Genomic DNA, 24,620 nt, shown 5'->3' with positions numbered 1-24,620 from the left:
ACACCAACTCTCTGCAGAGGTGGAGTAGTATTGTAGTATATTTACTGAAATGTTGTATAATTTTGAGGTACTTCCATTTTTACAGATTACAATTTTCATCATATCAGATCATATATGATGGGTTTATAAAATACAATGCAATGTTTAAAACTTCCAACATTTTGAAAAGCGGGACCTATTTATCATATCATGTTTCAGATGTTCATGAGTTGTTAGCAGCATGTTAGCAAGAGAGATTTCCCTTCTAAACTTTTCAGATGGTTTAATTTAAATACCTGTTGTAGGCCCAGAGAGGTAAGATTATCTAATGATTTACACAGAAAAAGCAAGTTAGAGAAAATCCCCCCCAAATTATACAATTTTGAGTTGCAAAACCTTTTCTGTTTTGTCTTCGTTCTGCTCCCATTATTCATCTCACAACCCCTCAGATGTACTCTGTGACCTTTTGAGGGGGCCTGAGCCAGAGGTTGAGAACCACCAGACTTAACTACCAAACTGTATATAAAGTAGTTATAAAAAGCCTCAACCAACTACAATAAAATAATATATCAATCACATGGGGCCGTTCTGCTGCAGGACGAGTACTTTCACTTTGATTCTTGATGTATATTTAGCTGATAACAATTCTCACTCAAGTAGGATTTTCAATCCAGGACTTTACTTTTAAAAGGTGTTAAAATTCATGTTTTCATTCAACCTTCATTTATTCATGTATTCATACTTTTACTTAAGTTCAGGGTCTCAATACATATCCCACCACTCTTCATAGATACCACAAGGAATAAGTTAATTCTCGAGAATGCGATATCTCAGTAACTCCTTGAGGGAATCTTTTCAAATTAGGCACAAACATCCACTTGGACTCGAGGGTGAACTGACTACAATTTGCTGGTCAGAGGTCAAGGTGACTGCATAAAACACATTTTTGGCCATAACTCAAGAATTGATATGCTAATATTCACACAAATGACTAATAGTATAAATTAGGAAGTGATGACATATTGGACAGAAATGGTTGGAACTTGCAACTTGACTGGTTGGCGGAGGAATTCATCTGCAAGGCAGTAATTCTAGTTTTTATTTTGTGTGAATTAACCTTTTAATCGAGATTCATATTTCCACTGATTCAGCTAAAAAGAACACCTATTACAAAGTGAAGGAAATCTGAGTAATGTACTCGAATGTGATTGAAAATATACCGTCATCAGAAATTAAATCGTAACCGTCGCTATCAAAAATGATCTGCTTCTTCACATCATTGTCAGGTTTTACAGTTAGCACGGAAAGTGATGAGGCTTTGATGCAGAAACGTTAGTCAGAGTGCAGATGGGTCTGCATGTGACAACTGAACGTGTAAACGGGACCGCAGCAAACTGGTAGAGATCAGTAGGCGGGAGAGACAGGAAGATGTCACCAGGTAAGGAAACAGTGACACAGAGGATGGGTAGAGTGAGTGAGAGGACAGAGAGAAAGAAAGAAAGAGTCACACCTTGAGGAAGTTAACAAAACAATACAAGGAGAACAAAGGACGCACCATATCAAAGGTAAAAATAAAGAAAAATGTGTTAATGTTTCGTGATATTTTATTGTCACAGCTTATTTATGGTACGAGAAATTTTATTGGTGCACCAAACTTTACAGAACTTGCTCTTTTAATGTGTTTCTTTCACTGATCAGTTGATATCAGCGATTTGTTTTAATATTTTCTAAATTTTTCTCCATAGAATGGGACTTGTGCAATGTTTTGTGATCGTCTTGATGTTATCTGCACAGTTGGTGCTCACATTTCCGCTGGTAGTAATGTCCTTCATTTTCATCTATTTATCTACCTACATGTTTGTCAAATAAAAAAAAAAAGAAAGTAGTGTTGGATTTACAAGTATAAAAGAATAGATGTAAAATGTATAAAACATGAATAAACAAGTTAATCAGTACTTTGCTGGAGTATAGAGGTTTGTATCTAATTGTTTTAATGTGTTAACAGACAGATGGGACCCATTATTACACTATGGGCAGCAAAATGTGTCAAATGTGCCCTGCAGGTAAGATGATATCTGATGTGAGCATCATCTATTTCTGTATCTGTTTTTCTGTCTGTTCCTCATTTAGCTTTGACTCACTGTTTTTAATGAATGAATCAGCAATTCATTGGAAATAACTATGAAACACTGAGGCATACAGTATCTATCTTTCTCTGTCTGTCTCTCTGTTTGTCTTGATGAAAGATTATGCCCGCTGCACACAGAGTTTGCTGTACGACCACATCCTTCATTGATATGCGCTCTGGACGAGCAGCCTCTCTCTGCTCTCCACCTCATCCGGTTGTTCTCCTTTGTTTCTTTCTGTTCTGTCAGGTAAGTATCAGAAGTCTTGTGCAGAGTGTGAGTCCTGTCCTGCTGGATACTACACAACTGAGTTGAACCGTGAACCCATCTGCCTTCCCTGCTATGGAGACTGTAGACCAGGTAAAGAAACTATGACTCATTGCTACTAACTTAACGGTTTCATCCATCACTGATGATGATGATGATGATGATGCCAATGTGACCTTTGTGTTTCTGTGATAAACAGAAACAAATTATCTCTTTGCATTTATGGAATTTCTTTAATCTTCTCTGTGATTAAAATCTCTAAAATCATCTCTGTTTTCAACTGTCTCAGATTCTCATCAGAAGGTGGTTCAGAACTGCACCAGGAAGACAAATGTGAAGTGTGTCTGTGAGGATGGTTTCATATGCACTGAAATGGTCCCATACTCTGAAAACTGCAGAAAATGTGTCAAGATTCAGGAGACGACCACGACTGGTAAATACTGAGCAGAATGGAAGAGTTTTAATGCTGTCAACCAGCAGAGGGCCTCATGACAGACAAAAAATACTTTTGGAGTTTTCACTGACTGTGAGAGAACGACCAATAATGATACTGAAGGCTATACATAAGTCATTCACGTGTGACTGTTATGAACATCAGATCTGAGCTCTGGGGGCTCGACTCTCAGTGAGGTGATTAGTACTGTAAGAAATATTCAGATCTTTTACTTAGAATAGTGATACTACGGTGTAAAACCATTACTACTCAAACAGAAAAAGTAATTGTATTTATTTTGATAGAAGATTTCCGTCACAGAGCCATGAACATCTTCAATGTTACTGATAAGAAATAATGAAACATTGCAAATTCACAAAGAAATATAGATATAGGAAATATGAGATGTTGTCCAAAAACTTCAATCAGGCAGGAACAAAGACTGTTTTCACAGTAGCATAAAAGCTGATGCTTTACAAATAAGTCTTTTCAGGTTTTTTGTGGGACATTTTATGCTTTTAATGTGAGTTGACAGTGGAGAGAATACAGGGAATGAGGGGGAGAGAGATGAGAATGACAAGCAACAAATGTCTCAACGCTGACCGGACGTTAAGCAGTGCAGTTCATGGTCTGAGCCTTCACCCTTTAGACCACCAGGGAGCCACAAAGATTTGACTGTGGTATTTTTTTCTAATGTCAAATAGAAGAAGAATGTACAATTATAATCTGCAAAGTAACTACAGCTGTCAGCTCAATGTATTCAGTACAAGTAGTACAAGTACAAAGAGTCCCAAAATAGAAATTCTCACGTACCAGTACATCAAAACAGAAGATGACGATGAGGAATGATGTTCCCGTCTCACACATATTCTCTGCCTCAAGCTGCACATGGTACTTTCACTTCAGTGGAGCACATTTTTCCTTTTAAACTCTCACATCCGTCCTAGTTGTTTGAATTTTGTTTAGCTGAAGTTGACTTTTCTACAGAAAGCAGCTGCCCATGACATGGTGTGACTCAAATACCTGTAGACTTTTCTCATGTATATCTGTTTAGTTTGTTGCATTAGCGCTGTTGCCATTGATATGTCAGTGACATTTTGTTTGTTCCTGTGTTTTTCCCCTGAAATCTGAAACCAAACCTGTGATGTTTTTTGTTCTGCAGAAGTAGCCGCTGTTACTTCAGGCAAAGATAAACACACAGCTTCCACAGCTTCCTCAGGACATAGCATCACTTCCGCCAAACCCTGCCAATTTCACAAGTATGACATGGATTTCCGTAGATACACTACATTATTAATACTTGACATCTTTGTTCATAGGGTTACATATTTGAGATACCTGATATATTCAACACTTCACCCTTATTTCACAGGTGTGGACCCCAGTCAGTCCCACCAGCAGGAAATAGCACACATGCCAAAGGAGGTGAAGGTGAGAAGACTTTGTGGAGAGTGCACAATATTTCCAATTGATCTCTATAGTTTTGAGGCACAATGATGGATTTTTAGCCACGCTAGCAGCATGACTCTAGTGACAGCAATGTCATCATTTCAGACTGATATACCTCATGGATTGTCATGAAATGTTGTACAGACATTGCCGACCCTGAGAGGATGATTCCTACTGACTTTGGTGATCCCCTTACTTTCCCTCTAGCACAACCAGTAGGTTGACATTTTTGGCTATTGGGTGAATTGCTATAGAATTTGGTACATATATCCATGGTGCCCAGAAGATAATTCCTACTGACATTGGTGATTTCCTAACTTTTCCTGTAGTGCCACCAGCAGGTCGGAGTTTTTACTTTTACTGTGAAATAGCTCATCATCTATTGTGTACAAGCATTAATGGTTCCCTCGTGATGAATCTTACTTACTTTGGTGATGCCCTGACTTTTCCTCTGGCACCACCAGAAGGTTCTCACTTGAAGTTTTGAGTGAAATATCTCTGTAACTGGTTTACCATGGAATCCCTGATCCCTGGTTCATCCCTGAATTTGGATTTAGCACCATCATCATGTAAACATTCTAATTTGTCCAATTAGTTTATGACCAAATACCATGCTAACAGCTCAATCTATGTTGGTGAAGCTGTTATTATTACCTGCTTCACATCAGCACGTTAACATTGTCATTGTGAGCATAATAGTATTTAGTTAATAGCCCTGCAGTGCCTCACAGAGACGCTAGCATGGTTGTAGACTCTTAAGACTTGTTTCTTTTTCTTAGGCAAGACGAAAAATGAGCTGGCGGCCATCTTGTGTCCAATGGTTGCCGTGGGATGCGTGGCCCTTGTGATCTTGTTCTTCGTTCGTCGCCCCAGAGACAAAACATGTTTCAAGCAAGGTAATTTACATGCAGGACAGGTTCAGTCTCTGGTGTTTCAGTTTAATCAATCGAACCGCTTGCACTTTATGATCACGTCACTTCTGGAAAACAATAAACAGTTTCCTGAAATGTATAATTAGCTTTGCAGACTGTTAGTTGCTTTATAAATCAAATACATGTTGATTCATCATTGGTGGACATGTTTAAATTATTAATTAATGTATCTATTGTTTTCCAGCTATTATAAAGTTATGCAATGAGGTAAGTAACTCATTTCCAAGCTTCTATCTATCATGTATTTCTCTTTTGCTTGCACCAAACTGACGGACATGTTCTTCTTTAGGGAGGAACAGATGCTTCTCACAAGCCAAACGACTCAACTCAACAGTTCCCCAGAGACTCATTCAGTGCAAAGCAGCAGCCACCATTCCTTTCAGCAGCCAATCTGGGTACTGATGAGTGAAATGAAGACTTTAATGTGAAATACTTGACTCACTTGTGGAGTCATAAAGAAAATAAAACATAAACATGTAAAAGCTGGAGCTGTGTTACTGTAATGAGTCTGAGTTGTACTTAGTTGTCCTACTCTGTAAATTATATTTTAATGTACCTCTACGGGTCAATTAAAACATTCTTTTAAATGCACTCTTTGTTTGTTCTTATCTCTGTAGGTCCAGTCCATGTCCACAATCCAGGGACGGTCATCTTTAGCTTGCTCAGTCAGTTTACAGGCCAAGTTGGACCGACAGTTGAATGTGGGAAGACAGCTGAAAGAGTGATTAGTGAAGAAGAAGACGAGAGACACTGTCCTGTGTTTCATCCCACATCTTCTCCCAGTATCCATCTCTCTGAGGAGGAGAGGAGCGAAGAGATTGACAGTGTTTTCTTTCCCTCCCAGGAGCAGGGGAAGGACTTCCATATGTCCAAAGAGGAGGCGCTATGATGCATCCTAAAAAACCCTAGAAGATTTGTGTTGGTGGTTACGTCCAGACTCATCCCAGACAAATTCTTTTAAAGGAACTGTAAAACTGTGAAACCACAGATGAGTGTGAAGCAGATCCATCTCGTCTTTTTGCAAACTGTGAAGGGATCTCAGAGCTCTGCAGAGACATTTTTATCTGCAGGTTCCAAGAAAACTTGTAGTCAGTACACACCAGAAACTTTACCTCTGGGAAGAGTTGGAGGGTGATCTGCTTTGTAAGTTATTATTTTGAAATATCATGTACAGTTGTGGTCAAAAGTTTACATACACTTGTAAAGAACATAATGTCATGGCTCTCTTGAGTTTCCAGTTATTTCTACAACTCTGATTTTTCTCTGATAGAGTGATTGGAACAGATACTTCTTTGTCACAAAAAACATTCATGAAGTTTGGTTCTTTCATGACTTTATTATGGGTTAACAGAAAAAGTGACAAAATCTGCTGGGTCAAAAATATACATACAGCAACATGAATTAGCAATTTTGGTGACTTAGAAAGTTGTGTCAATGAAATGAGCTTCATAGCATGGCCTCTTAACTTCTTGTGAGTGATTATGAGTGACTACAGCTGGTGACTTCTCTGAGGCCATTTAAATAGGGCTCATTGGATACAAACGCCGACAAACGCTACAATGGGAAAGTCAAAGGAGCTCAGCATGGATCTGAAAAAGCGAATCATTGACTTGAACAAGTCAGGAAAGTCACTTGGAGCCATTTCAAAGCAGCTGCAGGTCCCAAGAGCAACAGTGCAAACAATTGTTTGTAAGTATAAAGTGCATGGCACTGTTTTGTCACTGCCACGATCAGGAAGAAAACGCAAGCTATCACCTGCTGCTGAGAGAAAATTGGTCAGGAGGGTGAAGAGTCAACCGAGAACCACCAAAAAGCAGATCTGCCAAGAATTAGAAGCTGCTGGAACACAGGTGTCAGTGTCCACAGTCAAGCGTGTTTTGCATCTCCATGGACTGAGAGGCTGCCGTGCAAGAAGGAAGCCCTTGCTCCAAAAGCGGCACCTTAAGGCTCAACTGAAGTTTGCTGCTGATCACATGGACAAAGATAAGACCTTCTGGAGGAAAGTTCTGTGGTCAGACGAAACAAAAATCGAGCTGTTTGGCCACAATGCCCAGCAATATGTTTGGAGGAGAAAAGGTGAGGCCTTTAACCCCAAGAACACCATGCCTACCGTCAAGCACGGTGGTGGTAGTATTATGCTGTGGGGCTGTTTTGCTGCCAATGGAACTGGTGCTTTACAGAGAGTAAATGGGATAATGAAGGAGGATTACCTTCAAATTCTTCAAGATAACCTAAAATCATCAGCCCGAAGGTTGGGTCTTGGGCGCAGTTGGGTGTTCCAACAGGACAATGACCCCAAACACACATCAAAAGTGGTAATGGAATGGCTAAATCAGGCTAGAATTAGGGTTTTAGAATGGCCTTTCCCAAAGTCCTGACTTAAAATCCCATTGAGAACATGTGGACAATGCTGAAGAAACAAGTCCATGTCAGAAAGCCATCAAATTTAACTGAACTGCACCAATTCTGTCAAGAGGAGTGGTCAAAGATTCAACGAGAAGCTTGCCAGAAGCTTGTGGATGGCTACCAAAAGCGCCTAATTGAAGTGAAAATGGCCAAGGGACATGTAACCAAATATTAGCACTGCTGTATGCATATTTTTGACCCAGCAGATTTGATCACTTTTTCTGTTAACCCATAATAAAGTCATGAAAGAACCAAACTTCATGAATGTTTTTTGTGACAAAGAAGTATCTATTCCAATCAGAGTTGTAGAAATAACGGGGAAACTCAAGAGAGCCATGACATTGTTCACATGTTCACATGTTCTTTACAAGTGTATGTAAACTTTTGACCACAAATGTAAATACTCTTTCATAAGCTCTGCCACTTTGCTTTCAAGTATTTGACCTGAATGTTTAATGTTTTGCATATATGAGGCATTTTGATTACAACACAATTTTATTTAGAATAAAGAAAACTAAGTAGAAATGCATGTTAAAAACATTCACATTTTATATGTATTATCTGAAAAATGTATTTATATATACATCTATAAATGTTAAGATGTGAAATATCTTTAACTTGTGTGTACAATAGTACATACCTGCATTTAGAAACATACTGCACAATTTATAACTCATGCATGACCAATACAGTGTCACATTCGGTATGTTCATTGTCTTTCAGATTCTTAATCTGTGTTCTTACACGCTTGTATCATCTTAATGTCACAGATGTCACGTTTCACATGTCATGAAACAAATGTTTCTGTGATTCCATTCATCAGCATGGGCCAAGTAACATTTGGCCCCATTTGTCATTAATGTCCAAAGCAACGGGAGATGTTCTGCCCTAAATGTTCGCCTTTTCAAATCCTTGCTCATCCAAGTTTAGGCTCTTTAACTCATACTTCACATTTCCCAAGAACTTCCTGGACAGGCGTAGATACTTCTTCATCCTCGGAGCATTGTGGTACTGGTTGAGCGTCTTTGGGAAAAATGTAGCCTGAGCAACAAAAGAGTAGGAGCACGTTTTTGTGTGTGATCAGATTGAAATACAAGTTAATAATCACTTCAGATTTTAATGAAAAAAGCAAATTTGTGCACATTATAAAATGATAAAAGTAAAATGGTCAATGTGCTTCCTGTGTGTGTACTCTGCAGCAGGTTATCTGATTTATAAAAATAACCTACTAACCGTGTTTGGATTTGATCCAACGCATAAAGGGCTTAATTTTTGCTACAGCAGCGAGTGTGATTCCTGCACACAGGAGGGCAATTATCACCAGGAACCACGCTGTATCTGTAAGACATTTTTGAAAGATTGAGATAAACCTAAAATAAAATGATTTACTTGTTTTTAACTGGCACACACAGAACTTTACCTTACCTCTGATTGGGTGAGAAGGTGTCCAGAGAGTGGTGAGGGCTCCTGGTTTCAGGACTGGAGGGCAAGAGATACAAAAAATCCTGTATCAGCTCAGTGCAGGCACAGTTAATAGCTCAATGGAAATATTGAACTATTCATGGTGGAGATTAGCCAGTGAGTTCAATCTCAGGTCCTTTATTTTTAGCAGGAAGTCTGGATTTATAACCACACTATTTATAATTAACTCATGGCACCTTGTGTGTGTGACCTTACACCAATGTTACTGCAGAGTAAACAAGTTAACTGAGGTCAGACCATGTAAAAGAATGTATCTACATTATTATCATTGTTTGGGTTTCTTTTAATCTTAAACACGGAACTCTTTCAGTTGATCTTCGCAACCATTCTGGATCGTTTTATAGTGTGTTGCTATGGTTACAGTACCCTCTGTAGTACTCACAGTTGTAGTGAACTTATTTGAGGCAGTGATAAACAGGGGTGTAGCTAGAAAATTTAAATGCATTAAAAAAAAGACCATCTTTTTTATGGAGCTGCTGGAGCGCCAAATAATGAAACAACAATAATGGATTAAATCAATTACAATGTTTAAATCTGCACAGTATCTCTGACTGCTGCATCTACTATCCTTTTGCCTGTTTAGTTACTGTAGGTTTCTCATTCTCCTTTTGGCTCTGTTTTGTTCTCCACCAACTCCTGAGGGAAATATCTGGCTCTTTCGCTGCTAATGCTCTTCTTTGTTCACCAGCTAGTCACTAACTTCTGTCTGTAGGCGTTTAGTGCTGGGCATGTAGCATACAGTGAGTTAATCACACTTTTGCTTAAATAATATGTCACTTCAAGCGACTCCTTTTACATACAAGTCTTTTGAGCCTTTTTTTAATAGAAAAACCTTTGTGAGTTCAGCTTTAAAATATCTAGTTGATAACATTGACTGTATGATTTATAATTAAGTGCTGAGAGTCCTGCGTTAACTTTAATCTGTCAACATCTTGTTGTAAAAAATACAAGTCTTTTGTATGTTTTTGAACTAAAATAATCTACTAAAATGAATGTGGTTTCACTAGATTACAGTCGTTACCACCCCTCAAGCATTAGCAGCAGTGATACGCAGAATAAGATTTGTGTCAATGGCTGGCTGTATATTATCCTCTATTTAATGCACAACACACAAAAACTTAACAAATCAAGTTATACATCAGCTAACATGTATAACATGTCTAGCTTGTTTTTTTCCGCTTCCTAATGGTGATTGGTTTAACCTGTACGGTTAAACCAATCACCATTAGGAAGCGGAAAAAAACTCTGACATCACAGTTAAATGTGATTATGGGTGCACCACATGACCCAACAGTGATGTTGGTTGCGGTGCAACTGATGCTGAACCAGAGAGGTCCGTATTTTCTTTTTTTTAAATGAGCAGATTAACAGAAAAATCTGCCAAAATTGTACATTTGAACAGATTAGAAAAAGGTTGTCCCTTATTAAGTTACAGTCTTTCAAATGTAACTGCTGCAGCTGACTCTTAGGTACCTGTAGTGGATGGCGAGAGCGTGGGTTTGGTGGTGGTGGGTATCGGCTCACACTTTTTGCAAGAATTGTCTTTGCATCTGTAGTCAGCTTTACATCTGCACACAGCGTTATGAGTGGTGCTACAGGGTGAACTATACTCCATGTTCGCTGTAAAATAAAAAAAAGATCAAAGTTGGTCATAATTCTGAGTATGTTAGCGTGTGTTAAACATATGCACAAAAGTTGCCTGTAAAACATGACATATATCAGAAAATGAGAAATGACTCACAAACTGGGTATGGCAGGTAAAGATTTTGGTTTCGTGTCATAAGACGATTATAATATCACTTTTGATACCTGTTCTGTAGAGACGCCCACAACTGTTATTTCTCAGTGAAAGCAGAATTTCACTTTAATGACCTATTTGACTTTCTTTCAGAATAATGCATTCAAGTGCATACTTCAACACCAATTCACAAATGAACAAAGAGAAAAACACTTCTATGAGTCCCATGGTGCCATGGTCATTGTAAACCATTTGTTTAATAACCAGTCCAACATAGTATACAAAACTCTGACAATGACAGTTATACATGATTATAATTTAGGGTCATTTAGGGTCATAGTTCAGAGAGAACTTCAGATCTTAGTGGTAAAAATGTGTACATGAATGTAACCACACAGGTTGAGTGTCTGTAGCTAATTGTAACCTCAAAAGACGACACGTCTTTACACATTTTACACGCTTTATCATCAGTGCACTCTTGGCTATACTCTGTCTCCCAATGTTGGCAACAAAATATCTGTTAGAACAGATGGTAAAAAATTCTGCAGGTGTCCAACTCACTGGGAGGTCACATTTAAATCTGAAGGTTTTGTTGCCGGCATGCTCCAGTAATCTTTGGCATGATTGACAGGGTGCATTGTTACCACACTCACTACTTCACCCTGCTGTCCCATGAAGGTCCATTATAGTACAATGACAAAAATGTTTTGAAAAAATTGCTATTATTCAAAGATGCCTACACTGTATTATAATGTGATATGAAGGTAAAATGAAGATGGAACCCAGCGTAAAGGTTATGGGTGACTGCAAATTCAAAACAGTAGATATAGAGTTACTAATTTAAGGGGATTCGAGAACTGAAAATGTTATACTGCATAAAAGTATATTAGTATAAAGGCTTAAAATATGTGGAACGGTGCCTCCGTTGAAACTGTTGCACTTCCAAACCCTGATGGAGACCAAAGTATAACCAAAAAAATATTAATACTGTTGTATTGCAAAAGCAGTGTATGAGGTTTTTGTGTGGGTTGAATCATTTCCACCTGAATTAGTTTCCACAGCCAATAATTGGCATAAAGCCCCTTCATGTGTAGGGTTAGATGTTTTTGACATTTTAAACACCCACCTTCATCCCTTTCAGTGTAATGTCAAACTGTAATAGGTTTGTTTACAGCTGCACTGTAACATTGGATCAACATATGCTCACCCTTTGATTATGATATGTAAAGAGAGCATCTCTGTGCACACGTAAAAGTCAAGTCAAAAGAATCACATGTACTTTCTGTCACTTCTGTGTTTTCTCCCCTCTGTGTTTTCCACAGTGACATTTAAAAATAAGCACAACAGGCTGTTTTTGCTCACCTGTAGCAGGGCAGAGACCTGCGTAATAACATAGGATATGACATTTGTGTCTGCTGCTCTTTCCGATGTTTATCACTTTTCTGTGTTTTTCTCTTTATTCCACCGACATGAAAATGGTCTAATTTTTGAACCTCCTCTTGTCTTTACCACAATTAGTGGGCTGTGCTGCTGATGTTGTCATTGCTGTCAAATCCCACCTTAATAACCTTCTGAGCTGGTTTACAGAGGGTTTCTCAGACCCCCCAAATCCCCTCCTCCTTTTAATCTCTCTCTGACTGTATCCCATCATGACACACATAACGGGAAATCCCCTCGCAGGTGTGGCCCTAGGTCTCTATGGGCAAACTTCTCTGAAATCATGATCTACAGACAGAGTTGAGTAACAACTAATAACAGCCCGTCTTCTGCTGTATGTTGTAACTGGACTTGTCACATCTCACAACTCACATCATATCATGCTCAAAAGATATGACACACAACTGGGAACCACAATGTTTCACAGATATAGTATTTCTATAGTAATATTTAATCACTTCAAATCAAAACCAGTACACATGGCATCTACTCCTCTGTGGTTCTGTTTCTAGCATTCTTCTTCAACCTGTCTGATAATGAGAGAGCCTAATAATCCTATTTAATTCAAATTTTCTGTTTTTCATGCATCATCGGGGGGCTGATTGTCAAAATAAAAGAGGTTAAAATCTCCTGTATGAGCAAGAATTCACATATTTGAAGCCTCCTTGAGTCTCTGTGAGCTATGGCTTAGAATATTATATAATATCAGATAAACTACTGTGATATAACTTCTGTCACAAAGGCTGTTTCAGTTGTGTATTACATTACAATCATTTAGCAGACACTTTTATCCAAAGCAATTTATAATTCAGTATCTATCTATACACCATAGGCACAGCTACGGGAGCAATTTGGGGTTAAGAGTCTTGCTCAAGGACACATTGACATGAGACTAGCAGAGCAGGGGATTGAACCGCCAATCTGCTGATTGAAGGACAGCCCTGCTCTCCATTTAGCCCTGCTCTCCACTTAGCCAGTTGCCCTGTGTGTCTATAAGTACGATTTTCACACAGTTCAGGACTCACATATACTTTACATGCCACCGCTAAGAGAAAAGCTGGGAAATTACTTACGTTTATCGCAGTTTTCACAGATTTTGCAGCTCTTGTCCCTGTTGTAAGTATCAATGTACCGAGCACCAATGCAGGGTTGACACACAATTTCACAAGTGCTGACTGAACGCCACTCCATACGTGTACCTGAAATAATACAATAATATAACCTGTTTGTATTAAAACTATGAAATCTATCAAGACAAAAAGGAGTAATTGTACAGTACCTGGTGGGCACATGTTACAGCAAAACTGGTGTTGGTTCATTGGCCAGGCATATTGTGTGTTGTTGCAGGGTATGGAAAGCACAGGAGAGAAGAAAAAGAGACTGCACAGGAAAGTAAAAACTAAATAAGAGAGTGGCTGCATCTGTGAAGAAGAAAACAAAAGGAGGAAAAAGAGGATGAGGATGCGCAGAGAGAGGAGGTGGAGGAAAATTGATTTATTTTATCAGATATAGTCACAAAACAGACACTGAGTGAAACAACATGCATCTTTGATAAAATGACAAAGGTCTGTAGCGCTTTATAGTATTCACACAGCATAATAAACACAGAATTTGCCAGTGAAGCTACACAATAAGCTGTACATACACTTTTCAGATAACATAGTACTGATAGAGAAAAATAAGCCTTGTACTAAAACAAACTTTCTAACTTTACATCCTACTGCGAGGCAGATTACAGGAAGCTTTTAACACAGGTTTGACTGACAGCTTTGGTTGAAAGCCTCTTGCTTACAGCCTTTACCTACCTTGGACGAGAAGGTGAGACAAGATGTAACCTGGGACCCTCTGAGTGGGAGACTGAACAGGGGACCAGAAGTGTGTCAGGGGATAATTCGTAAAGTCTCAGTGATGAGTCATTATGAAAGCATCTTGACTTTGTCGTTGAAATTTATCTGCCGCTCTCGCTCATCCTGTCTTTGACTTTTGCTGCGACCCCCTGGCTCTGTGCACACAAACATGTGCTCCTCCAGCCTCCACTTTCTTTCCACAGGCACCAACTCTCTTGTTTCATCAAAAATCAATCTTTAGGCTGCAAACAATCTCTCCAGCTCTCTCTCTCTCTCTCTCTCTCTCTCTCTCTCTCTCTCTCTCTCTCTCTCTCTCTCTCTCTCTCTCTCTCTCTCTCTCTCTCTCTCTAAATATGTCTTACATCCGTCTCTTTATCTCTTTCTTAGAATTGAATGACAAGGTAATTTGAGTATATAATACACTACTCATTTGACTCCAAGCCATCCAGTTGCTCTTACAGAAAGCTGTTGAGGGGATAAACATTATACCAAGAAGCTACATTATTCTGATGAGCTGCTCTGCAACGTTATGACAGACAGGAGTGAGCAATAAAAAGAGATCTCTATCAAAATACCAAATACCAAAAGTTACATTAGTCATCTTGTAATGCAAGTGGAAATTCAGATATCAAGATATACATTTGTAAATGATCAGATGTGTCTGCCTTGAGATGTAGCAACCTATTGCTGTTTGAATTAGTCCTAACTGCATTGCCTACGTGTAATACATTCTGTGTGTGGTAGCTGACATGATTATCTGTCCACTGTTCAGATGAGAGTAAAATACTGCGGTCAGTAATGAGTGTTTGGGGAAGTCTTCTATTCTCGCATACACATTTTTAAGCGTGAGAACTTTTGGTCTCATTAGTTGAGTGGTGATGACCAGCTAATCTGCATTTGTGTGAAGATCTTTCCCAAACAATTATTTTTGTTCACCACCAGTGTCTCGTTTTTGTTATTTTTTTTTTAAAATCAAACAGTCTCCATTTCAGAAAGATCCTAATCTCAAACTCAAATCGGACACTGAGTGGCAGCCTTTCTTCATCTCGGCACGTCTAACATTCAGCTGTCATGTTATGCTCTTCTCACGACACGTGACCTCCTGTCAACTGTGAAACGGGACCGCAGCACCGTGAAGGGGCTGCCTCTGAAACAATAAAAGTACAGGGATGACTGGAAGAGAGATGACTGAGCATTAAAATTACTCGGAAGTGACTTAGAGCAAACCTGGTCATGATTATCTCGAGGTTTCAGTATTAGGCTGCTTGACCGACAGGATTACTCTGTATGATTAGAACTTATCAGGAACATGTTGAGGTGCGTTGCGATGAAGTAAACAGAGAATAAACAAAACAAAAAAATCTTGAAACACAAAATCCACATGCAGACTCATATCTGTCCTCACTGGCTGTATGGAACTCATCCGTGTGAGTGTTTGCATGTGCATGTAAGAAAAGACCTACTTGAAGTGTATACCATATGTACCATTAACTATTAACAGTTTATGTGCATGAGACAGCCAGAGAGAGACAGAGAGGAGGAAGAGTAGAGAGATGAAGACACATTTTTTTGGTTTGCTCACTGAAAAGGAAGGATGTGGTTTTTCTGAGGAAGCACTTGTCTTGCTCTGCTGACTGAGCTCTTACATGTCAACTATACTGTACCAGCAAAGTCACATGAGCCTACACTCTGCTGGCCCGCTGACTAAAGTACTAGCGTACTCCAATTATGGTACTCTGCACTTACTTCATACAGGAGTGGTCCAACAATGAATGGGGAATTGTCCTTATATGAACCTTTATTCTATACTCTTAATATCATAGTTTACTATAAACAATGACTTAAAATGCCATTTCTTAAAATTCACTGGTTTGAAGCAATTCATTTAGGCCTTAATAATTGGAGATTTTTAAAGAAATAGTTTACTATTAATATTTACTATTAATTTGTTAGCAATTCATGGTGCTTGTTTACTTGCTCTATAGGAACGATTGAACTTTCAACTTTAACTTTAGCAGTTATTAGTTTTAACGGCTAAAAGTATGTATCTGCATTTTTCACGATATTAAGATGATGTTAAAAAAAACAATCAAGGGTTTATTTAAGGTCAACATGCTAAATTAATTGAATAAGATCAATGTATTTCTTCCTCTTAACCAATTTAAGGCAGGATTCTTTAGGATATGTCATAGATGTGTGGGCTGCCATGCACCTATATATCGTCTATATCTGACAGTCTGACAGTGAGTCGCCTGTAGACTTATAGCGTGCCTGTCTGCACTGATCATCATAACTAAGAGGTTAAGTGTGTTTTTTGCCAGGAGATGTATTGCCAAACTCACAATTCCTTGAAATGGTCTCGTGACGCGGCTATTTCCCGTTTAAGTCCGCCTCCACTCGCTCGTGCTCAGCCGAGAGGGGCAGCGGTCGCTCTTCCTTCGTTTAAAAAATAAATAAACACAGTTATGTTAAATTAAATTTACACTGATGTCGATGTATGGACCTGAAGTAAAAGAGATACCCCTCGTTGTGACAGTGGTTGTGCAGGTAAGTGACGGTAAAATACCTCTGCATGTCAGTCTGTGGGAAGGAGCGATCAGATCTTCGGATCAGACTGGTGGGCGTTGTGTGGTCTCTAGCTGAACCGAAACCAACGACACAAGCAAGAAAAACAGTAAAATCTAGAGCGTACATTTAGTTGTTACAGTACGTCAACGTTATCTGTACACACGTAAGTCGTCAGGTTGAGTTTTGAAGGTTTTAAAGTTCATTAAAGTGAAATCTCGGCGTCCCACTGGGACAGGGAAGTGAGGAGCGACGCTGCCAAACAAGTGGCACAAATATGCAATTGGCTGTAGACCAATTCATTCTTTATCTCTCCACGAACTATTGTAGACATGCATATTCAATAAAATAACCTGACGTGTTTTTTTTAAATCCTTTTAATAACTTTCAGCGCTTATTTCTAACAGAGAACAATCCATTCATTTAACATTTAAAAATCAACCAAGAACTTGCCTTTTTGTTTTCAAATGCGTTAAACTAAATAAAATGCCGTGGCTTTTACTTTTGCTCCACATATTAAATGAATCAGCAGAGTTTCTTGCTCACATCTATACGACCTTTCAGATGGTTTTGTTTTATCAGCTCATGTGTTGAGAAAACCACTTTTAAGAGTTCTACTGTTTATAAACTATTTATTTGTCATATAGTAGTTCCTGTGATGATGCTCCGGACTAATAATTAACACCTCAAATATGTTTTCCTTGACCTCCATTTTATTGTGATCTCAGAGATGAATGACTCAAAACCTCAGCAGGTACATCTAAATCTAACTGCTGGTTAGATACCAAAACACGTGTATGGACTGTGGTTCTGTGGTAGAGCAGGGTTGTTCTTCAATCAGAGGATCGGCGGTTCGATTCACGGCTCAGCTCGTCCATATGTCCATGTGTCTTCCTAATTGCTTAATACCCCTAATTGCTCCCCTGCGGTGTGGCACCTTGCATGTAGTGTTAAAGCGCTTCGAGTGGTCAGAAGACTAGAAAAGCACTATAAAAGTACAAGTCCATTTACCATCCATCTTTTCTAATGTGGGTGAATTGACCCATTAATAATCAGTTTAGGGTCAGGAGTGATTTAGTTAAGTTTGGATGGATTTAATATTTTCAACCACGTAAATTATGCGTGTATGGTTTTTATTTACACACCAGAAAACATTATTTACTGATGGATGGAAATATATAGAGAAAACTTGGCTATTCTTCTAAAATATGACCTGAGTCAACGCCTGAATAAAGGCCAAAAAAGGCTCAGCTCTACATTGTCAGACTCGGTTCAACTTTAGTCAGACATAAAGTTGTTTTTAGCCACAGGCTGGATCACTAACTGATCACTATCTGAACGAACCAGGTTAACTGGTTTGTAGTAATTTGTAATAATAATCATAATTTTTAAAACCACTAAAGCACACTATAAACTGAAACTTGAGGCCCTGTTGTCATCATTGTGTGCCAATAACAGGATTATCTGGACATGATTGTATTTAGGTTTTATCTTTCAATACAAAGTCGATGAAGCTGCATGAATACGAAACAACACATTAGCGTTGTACAATCATCATCATCAGTCAGTAACATGTCATGACATGCACTACTGTCACAGTGCAGCTGAGCCTGATGGGAGTTGGTAACCTGCCATGTTTGTGCACAACAAACTGTGATTAAAGGTGCATCATAGGTCGATGACTGTTTGTTGGGCTGCAACAATTATTGATTAGACGTCAATAATCTATTAATCGGTTTGAGTACATTTCTAAGATTTTTTTTCCCCCATTTTTTAAAATGGGAATATGTTCTGATTTCTGTATTCTTCTATGAGAGTAAACTTCTTTTATTTGTGGAAAAAACAAGACATTTGAGGATGTCATTTTTTAGACCAAACAACCAACCAACCAATCAATCAATCAATCCAGAAAAGAATTGACCGATTAATCAACAATGAAAATAATCGTTGGTTGCAGCCCTAATTGTTTCTCCATCATTTTTAGGAGGCATTTAAAAAAACATGATGCTAAACCTAGAGCTGCCACCTCTTAGTCAGTTAGTCAACTAATCAATTGTTTTGGTCTTAGTCAACAGTGATTTCATTAGTTGATTAGTTGTTTTTTATGCTTTTTTTCATGCTCAATAACTTTTTTCCAAGAAACTTATGAGCACATCTCTGGTAAACACAAGATTGAAATTGGTGCTTTTGTGTGATTCTTTGTGGAGACACTCAGCTTTACAGATCTATCGACTAAATCAACTTATTAATTAGTAGAGATAATTGCGTGCATGTTAATCGACTAAGAATTTCTTTGGTCGACGACAGCCCAAGCTAACCTTTAGTTTTTTTGAACCTATGACATTAACAAAGATGAGTTCATCTTGATCTCGTACATTTAAGGGAATTCAAGGCATTTGATTATTTGTTTTAATGAGTGGTGTGTGGGCACAGAGCCTGTTGTCTGTCCGTCATTCAGCAAAAGATGGACTCAGTAATAGAACACACTATACCTGTGAGTTATATTGCTATTACATTGGCTGTTAGAGATGTTTTAAAGATTGTTTTCCTTACATGTGTCCTCAGATGGATTGACTTAAACCTGTAAGGTAATGGAGGGAGCTGGGCACAGAGGAAGATGGAACAAAAAAAAACCTATTGGCACAATACTGCTCCTCCTTATGGTGAGAAAGTGACTCACTAAATACATGAAAAATGTCCTTGTGACGGACAAAAAGTTTTTCTATACATTCATCGTATGTTCTGTGTTGCAGTGCATGTTCATCCCCACTCTGACATTGTTAGAACCTTCAGAGGATCAGAAGTGTCCACATGGGGACTATCTCTCTAAAAATGGAATTTGTTGCAACAAATGTTTTCCAGGTACTGTGTGGCCCTCAGCACATGATTCACAGTTGCATGCTCATTTTTAGATATTGCACAGGCAGACTTCTTCTACTATTAAATCCATTCTGCAAAGTTACTGTGTTTACATGTGACGTTCATGTCTTCCAGGTTTGAGGCTTGAAGAACATTGTAGTGCCACGGGTCAGAGGAGTAAATGCACACCCTGTCCTGATAAACAATACTCAGACAAGCTGAACTACTTCCCCAAGTGTTTCACTTGCAGGGAGTGCAAAGGTACGGCATCATTACCTTTTTTTCTGAATTTGTTTCCATTATTTGATTGGTCATTGAGATAATGATTTGCTTTCTTTACGTTTTTAACTTTTCTGCAGCAACAAAGCATGAAGAAGTGGTATCACAATGTCAGAAAGACCAAAACACAGTTTGTCGCTGTGTGATTGGTTTGTACAAGTCTATCATCGACTCAGAAACATACGAGTGTCTCAAATGTACAAAATGTAGAGAGAATGAAAAGGAAAAACAGAGATGTGAGTCTTAACACCTGGCAATGTTATACTAATACTGTTTTATGTCTTTGCAAAATCCTTTTCTTTATTCATTCTGTGGCTCATCAAGTATTTCCTCAGTTTAGTTTTCAATAGAATTATTCTTGTGCACAGGTACGTCAGAGAACAACACTGTGTGTGAATGTAGAGAGAACTACTACAGAGCCAAGGGCAAGTGTGAACCCTGCAAGAAGTGAGTACACTAATGTATATAAGCTTTTGTACACGCATTGTTCCCCTCCTGCTGTTTGGGATGGTTTTATTTAGAGTTGTTAATGGGGAAGTTGGTTTGTTGAATTGAAACTTGCGGCCTACTTCTGACTTTGTTAAATCTTTCCATTCGTTGACTACAGAAGAGAGAAGTTAAGACATTTGAACTGGGTTACTGATGTTTTATTGACTGAACATTTGCCCATTGGTTAAATATAATGCCTCATGGGCTTCTGTTTTACCCTATGTATGCCTGCTTCACTGAGAAAGGACCCCTAAGATATCCTTTTGTGGTCCTACGGTAGATTTTTAAATTGTAATCAGTTGTACATTTGAAAAAGTGGATAAAATCTACACTATTTCAAACGTACACATTGTTGTAAAGGAGTTACATTTAGCCATGGTTTCCATGGGTAAACGAAAACAAAACTGCTTACATAAGCACTTGAAAAGGTAATTATTAGTGAAATATAAGAGGAGCAGCCTATCAACTCTTATCAGGGTAGTGCCCAAAAAGTCTGTATTTCAGTAAGGAATGTGTCCAGTTATTCATTGTTGAGTAAATCATTAAGTAGGTGGACAGACAAAGATATTTGTCTCAGTTAAAAGAGGAAATGGTAGGGGAGCCCAGAGGAACCATAATCCTTGGCTACACCCTTGAGTAGTAATTATGACAGATAAGCACTATCTTGCTTTCAACTGGTACCAGTTTCCTGTGGAGTATCAACTGTGAAACCATATTTAGAATGTTAACATTCAATTGTTTGAACTGACTTGCTGGTGACAAAGAAGGCATGTCTGTGTTCGTGTTAATCACTTCCTCTTAAGATGTGCTACTTCCTCCTTCATGCTGTAAAACGTCCTCTCTTTTCTTCACAGTTGTACCGCTGAGTGCAAACATCACTGCTTAAACCCCTCTATTCTGAATACAACAGGTGAGCACTTGTGACAGGGTTACGATCTCCTGACCAGCTTTATTATGAAAGCGTTAATACACTGGCACTATGAATTTTCCAAGATCTGGTATTATTCTGTGTTTTCTATTATGTTGAATGAACTGCAGCTGCACTGTAGTGATTTTTGTACCCAGGTGTTGAACAGCAGTCTGGCATGAACACAGGCTCACTATCTTACGGGCATACCAGATGGTTTTATCTTTTATTGTGAAAATCACATCTACATAATAGCCAAACCAAAGCTTTGCCCTTGCTATACGCAATCATTTTATTTGTAAAGTGTTGTTGTATCAGATTGTGGGCCGCTGGGACACACTTACAAACTAAAAGTGGTATTTTTGCGACAGTGGTTTGGAATACTTCTCTGTGGAGTTTCAGTCGGCACCTTTAGCGAACACTACAGCTAGCTACAGTAGCTAGGAAGCTAATTGTATCATTATAGGCAAATGTGTCAGTTTTAGCAAAAACTGAATTGAACTCAAATAATTTTCAACCTGTCAGTCCATCATCCATAGCACTTATATTCATAGATGTGGTTGTCATTTTGTTTTGTTTCATAACAGTAGAATGTAGTTTATTCTAAGCACATGATGGCTCTTTTAATATGTATCAATCTTCATGTCTTCTTCCCTATGTGCCCCTTTGGATCCATATGAAGCTTCTAAACCTGATGAATATCTTATCAACATAATTGCTGGAGTTGCAGTTTTTGCTGTGTTATTGCTAATGCTGGTGGTTCTCATCACCTACGTGGCCACAAAACGGTCTACAAAGAAGAAGTTGCTGAAACGGTCCACCCAACCATCGGACGTCTCCCCGGACTCATGCGAGGTACACTGATCTAACAGTCTGTGGTTACCAGTGTTGTAGTCAAGACCGCCTAAACCGAGACCAAGTCATGAGAGTGTAACGAGACCAAATCAAGACAAAGACTTTGAGGGATTGAGACAAAGTCAAGACCGGACCAGAACAGTGCGAGTCCCACACTCCATCACACATTTAAAATAAAATGTGGAACATGTAAACCATAGTCACACCTCAAATTGTTCTGAAAGATCCACATTTCCATAAATACGCCCACAGAAAAGAAATGAAGATTCATTCACCTCTTTTATTGTCGTCTACTGATATATATGTGTGTATGTATTAGTGTACCGTGACAAATGTCTTGATAAAATAATCAAAAGGCATTGCAGAGGTGAATTTTATGTGTGGGTAGTTTAGAGATGTCCCCGCAGCTGTGACTGGTCTTGAAGTAAAATCCAGAGTCCTTTTTGTCTGTGATCGAGACAAGGTTGAGTAAACGTGGTCGATTCCGAGGCGAGACTGAGACCCTAAAAAAGTGGTCTCATGACCGGTCTCGAGACTAAAACCAATTTGAATATTACAACACTGGTGGTTACTTTTCTCTGCTGGATGTACAGTCCGTAACATTTAATTTGCTCTTGTCTCATAGCAAGTCCTGGTTCACAGTGAGGAATCTTCAGACAACAAGAGTGTCACAGCTGCTCCCCAAAGTCCTGTGAGTGAACAGGAGCTGTCCAATCTGCCCGACTGTGTCCCCCTGGAAATCAAGAGTGAGTGTATTTTTATACTGTACATAGCAGCAGCACATGGTCCTGACCAATAGTCCAGTGTGTTTCAGCTCAAACAAAACTATTGTACTAACTCTTATCTCTTCCCCTCAACCCCCCCCCCCCCCCCCTCTCCTCCTTCCCTTCCACAGTCCCTGACCTGATCTACACTGTGCTGGATCTGGTTCCCGTGCTGCAGGTGAAGCAGCTGGTGCGTTTTCTCGGTGTGAAGGATACAGAGATTGAACAAGCAGAGATGGATCACCGACCCTCCCGTGAGGCTCACTACCAGATGCTGAGGGTGTGGGCAGAGAGAGGGTCACGTGCCGGTGGAGGAGGTCAAGGTAGAATGCTGCCCTGGCCCTTGTTGCACGAGTTGTTGGACAAACTGAGAAAGATACACCTGGGACAGGCAGCCGAGGAGCTGGAGACAAAGTACGGCATTCAGTAATTCAGCAACGTGTGCCAAGCAAAAAGCTTATGAAACCAAGTATTGTCCTCTTTAGAGACTCACTCACGGGCAGCCTCAAAGCGTACAAATGGACACAGCTACCACCAGCAGTTTTATTTCACAGAAACCAGCGTCGCTGAGCACTCTACCTCTCCAATCACTCGCTGAGAAGACAGGATCAAACTACTGAGAGAGACAGATCTAATGATTCACGGAGGGAGAGTCAAAGAAAATGTCACAGACAAATTCAGCTTAAAAATTGACAGAAGAACTTATAGCCATGTTTTTTAAGGGAATAATAAGACATTTGGGAACTAGCTTTTTGGCTTTGTTGTACAGGTGAGAAGATTGATACCACTCTTATTTCTGTATGGTAAATATGAACCTACAGCCAGCAGCTGGTGAGCTTACCTTACCACAAAGACCAAAATCATGAAAACTGTTGGCCTGGCTTTGTCCAGAGGTAACAAAACCGGCCTACCAACACCTTCAAAGCTCACTAATTAGTGTGTTTTGTCTTGTTTGTTTAATCTCAAGTGTAAAAATTACAATTTACTGTTTATAAGGGGTTATATTCTGTAACACTGGACTACTTCTTGTCTGGGAACAGTAACTTCCTGGAGTCTCTACTGGTTGCCTGTCAACTGCTCCTCTGAATTAATCTCTGCCAGGAAGCTAAAAAGTGTAAAAACTATTCTTTTAAGACCTTCATGACTGTGCAGAGTTACATACTGGAACTGTTTCTTGTCTGGGGACAGTTAGTTATAGAGGTGAAGGTGTCTTTGGAAATATGGGGGGATTAAAAGGCCTTTTATGATTTCATTCTGGACTGAACATTGCAAACATTTTGTTTTCTGTTTGTTTTTTCATTTGAGAGAAGTGCAAAATCAAATTCTGACTATTCAGTCCGTGCCACACGGTTAGCTGGTAATGTTGTAATAGTAGTTCCTTGTTAGATTGTTTAAACAGTTTGTCTTCTTTGTTAAGAATTTATGGGAACAATGACAAAACCAGGGAAGTTTGTAGTTCCTCATGTAGATCAGAGCCCTGTCACTTCGCACAGGCTTTTCACGGCCCCATTTGCATTCTTTTAAGCTCCATCATACACGCATTATTCATTACTGTTAGAGAAAACAGAACACGCCTCGTCTCAGTCTGCCTCAGCCAAGTCCTCTTTTCTAATACCAGTCTGGGCCTGTAGATTCAGATATGAATCAGTCACACTCAGAAAGACTGATGACGTGTTATTCCACTGCACTTTTATCCTGTATCAAACTGTATTATATATCTGAACGATTTAGTGAGTCCACAGTCCAGTACATAAAATGTCTTGTATTGATATCTGGACCTTAAATACATTTATTTTGGTATCACTA

General features: G+C 39.0%; 3 protein-coding genes across 4 annotated transcripts; 2 read left to right on the top strand and 1 right to left on the bottom strand.

Moving 5' to 3' along the window:
• The first annotated feature begins 1,434 nt into the window (after positions 1 to 1,434).
• si:dkey-260g12.1 (tumor necrosis factor receptor superfamily member 5) lies at positions 1,435 to 6,470 on the top strand. Its single transcript, XM_068735878.1, has 11 exons — positions 1,435 to 1,544; positions 1,725 to 1,794; positions 1,985 to 2,042; positions 2,355 to 2,465; positions 2,662 to 2,805; positions 3,968 to 4,064; positions 4,178 to 4,236; positions 5,034 to 5,150; positions 5,371 to 5,393; positions 5,476 to 5,581; positions 5,804 to 6,470. The coding sequence occupies exons 2-11, from the start codon at positions 1,726 to 1,728 to the stop codon at positions 6,073 to 6,075; spliced, it is 1,056 nt and encodes a 351-aa protein (XP_068591979.1). The 5' UTR covers positions 1,435 to 1,544; position 1,725; the 3' UTR covers positions 6,076 to 6,470.
• Positions 6,471 to 8,123: 1,653 nt separating this feature from the next.
• LOC137890835 (tumor necrosis factor receptor superfamily member 11A-like) lies at positions 8,124 to 15,195 on the bottom strand. 2 transcript variants are annotated; one of them, XM_068735081.1, is made up of 7 exons: positions 14,055 to 15,195; positions 13,529 to 13,670; positions 13,323 to 13,448; positions 10,548 to 10,694; positions 9,018 to 9,071; positions 8,826 to 8,930; positions 8,124 to 8,633 (listed from the first exon to the last, which is right to left on the bottom strand). In XM_068735081.1, the coding sequence occupies exons 2-7, from the start codon at positions 13,668 to 13,670 to the stop codon at positions 8,533 to 8,535; spliced, it is 675 nt and encodes a 224-aa protein (XP_068591182.1). In that variant the 5' UTR covers positions 14,055 to 15,195; the 3' UTR covers positions 8,124 to 8,532. The 2 variants fall into 2 exon arrangements, with proteins under 2 accessions (XP_068591182.1, XP_068591183.1); XM_068735082.1 differs by lacking the exon at positions 13,529 to 13,670 and having other exon boundaries at positions 14,055 to 15,194.
• Positions 15,196 to 16,481: 1,286 nt separating this feature from the next.
• Positions 16,482 to 24,620, top strand: tnfrsf1a (tumor necrosis factor receptor superfamily, member 1a). Its single transcript, XM_068735080.1, has 10 exons — positions 16,482 to 16,643; positions 19,227 to 19,324; positions 19,415 to 19,523; positions 19,656 to 19,781; positions 19,880 to 20,035; positions 20,168 to 20,246; positions 21,143 to 21,198; positions 21,878 to 22,050; positions 22,676 to 22,796; positions 22,946 to 24,620. Exons 2-10 carry the CDS (start codon positions 19,253 to 19,255, stop codon positions 23,242 to 23,244), a joined length of 1,191 nt encoding a protein of 396 aa, XP_068591181.1. The 5' UTR covers positions 16,482 to 16,643; positions 19,227 to 19,252; the 3' UTR covers positions 23,245 to 24,620.

The sequence above is a fragment of the Cebidichthys violaceus genome, unplaced genomic scaffold (assembly GCF_023349555.1).
Source record: "Cebidichthys violaceus isolate CVI_PGR_0920_01 unplaced genomic scaffold, fCebVio1.0.p SCAF_7, whole genome shotgun sequence".
In the NCBI taxonomy this organism is placed as follows: Eukaryota; Metazoa; Chordata; class Actinopteri; order Perciformes; family Stichaeidae; genus Cebidichthys; species Cebidichthys violaceus.
This window is presented reverse-complemented; position numbering and strand designations above follow the sequence as displayed.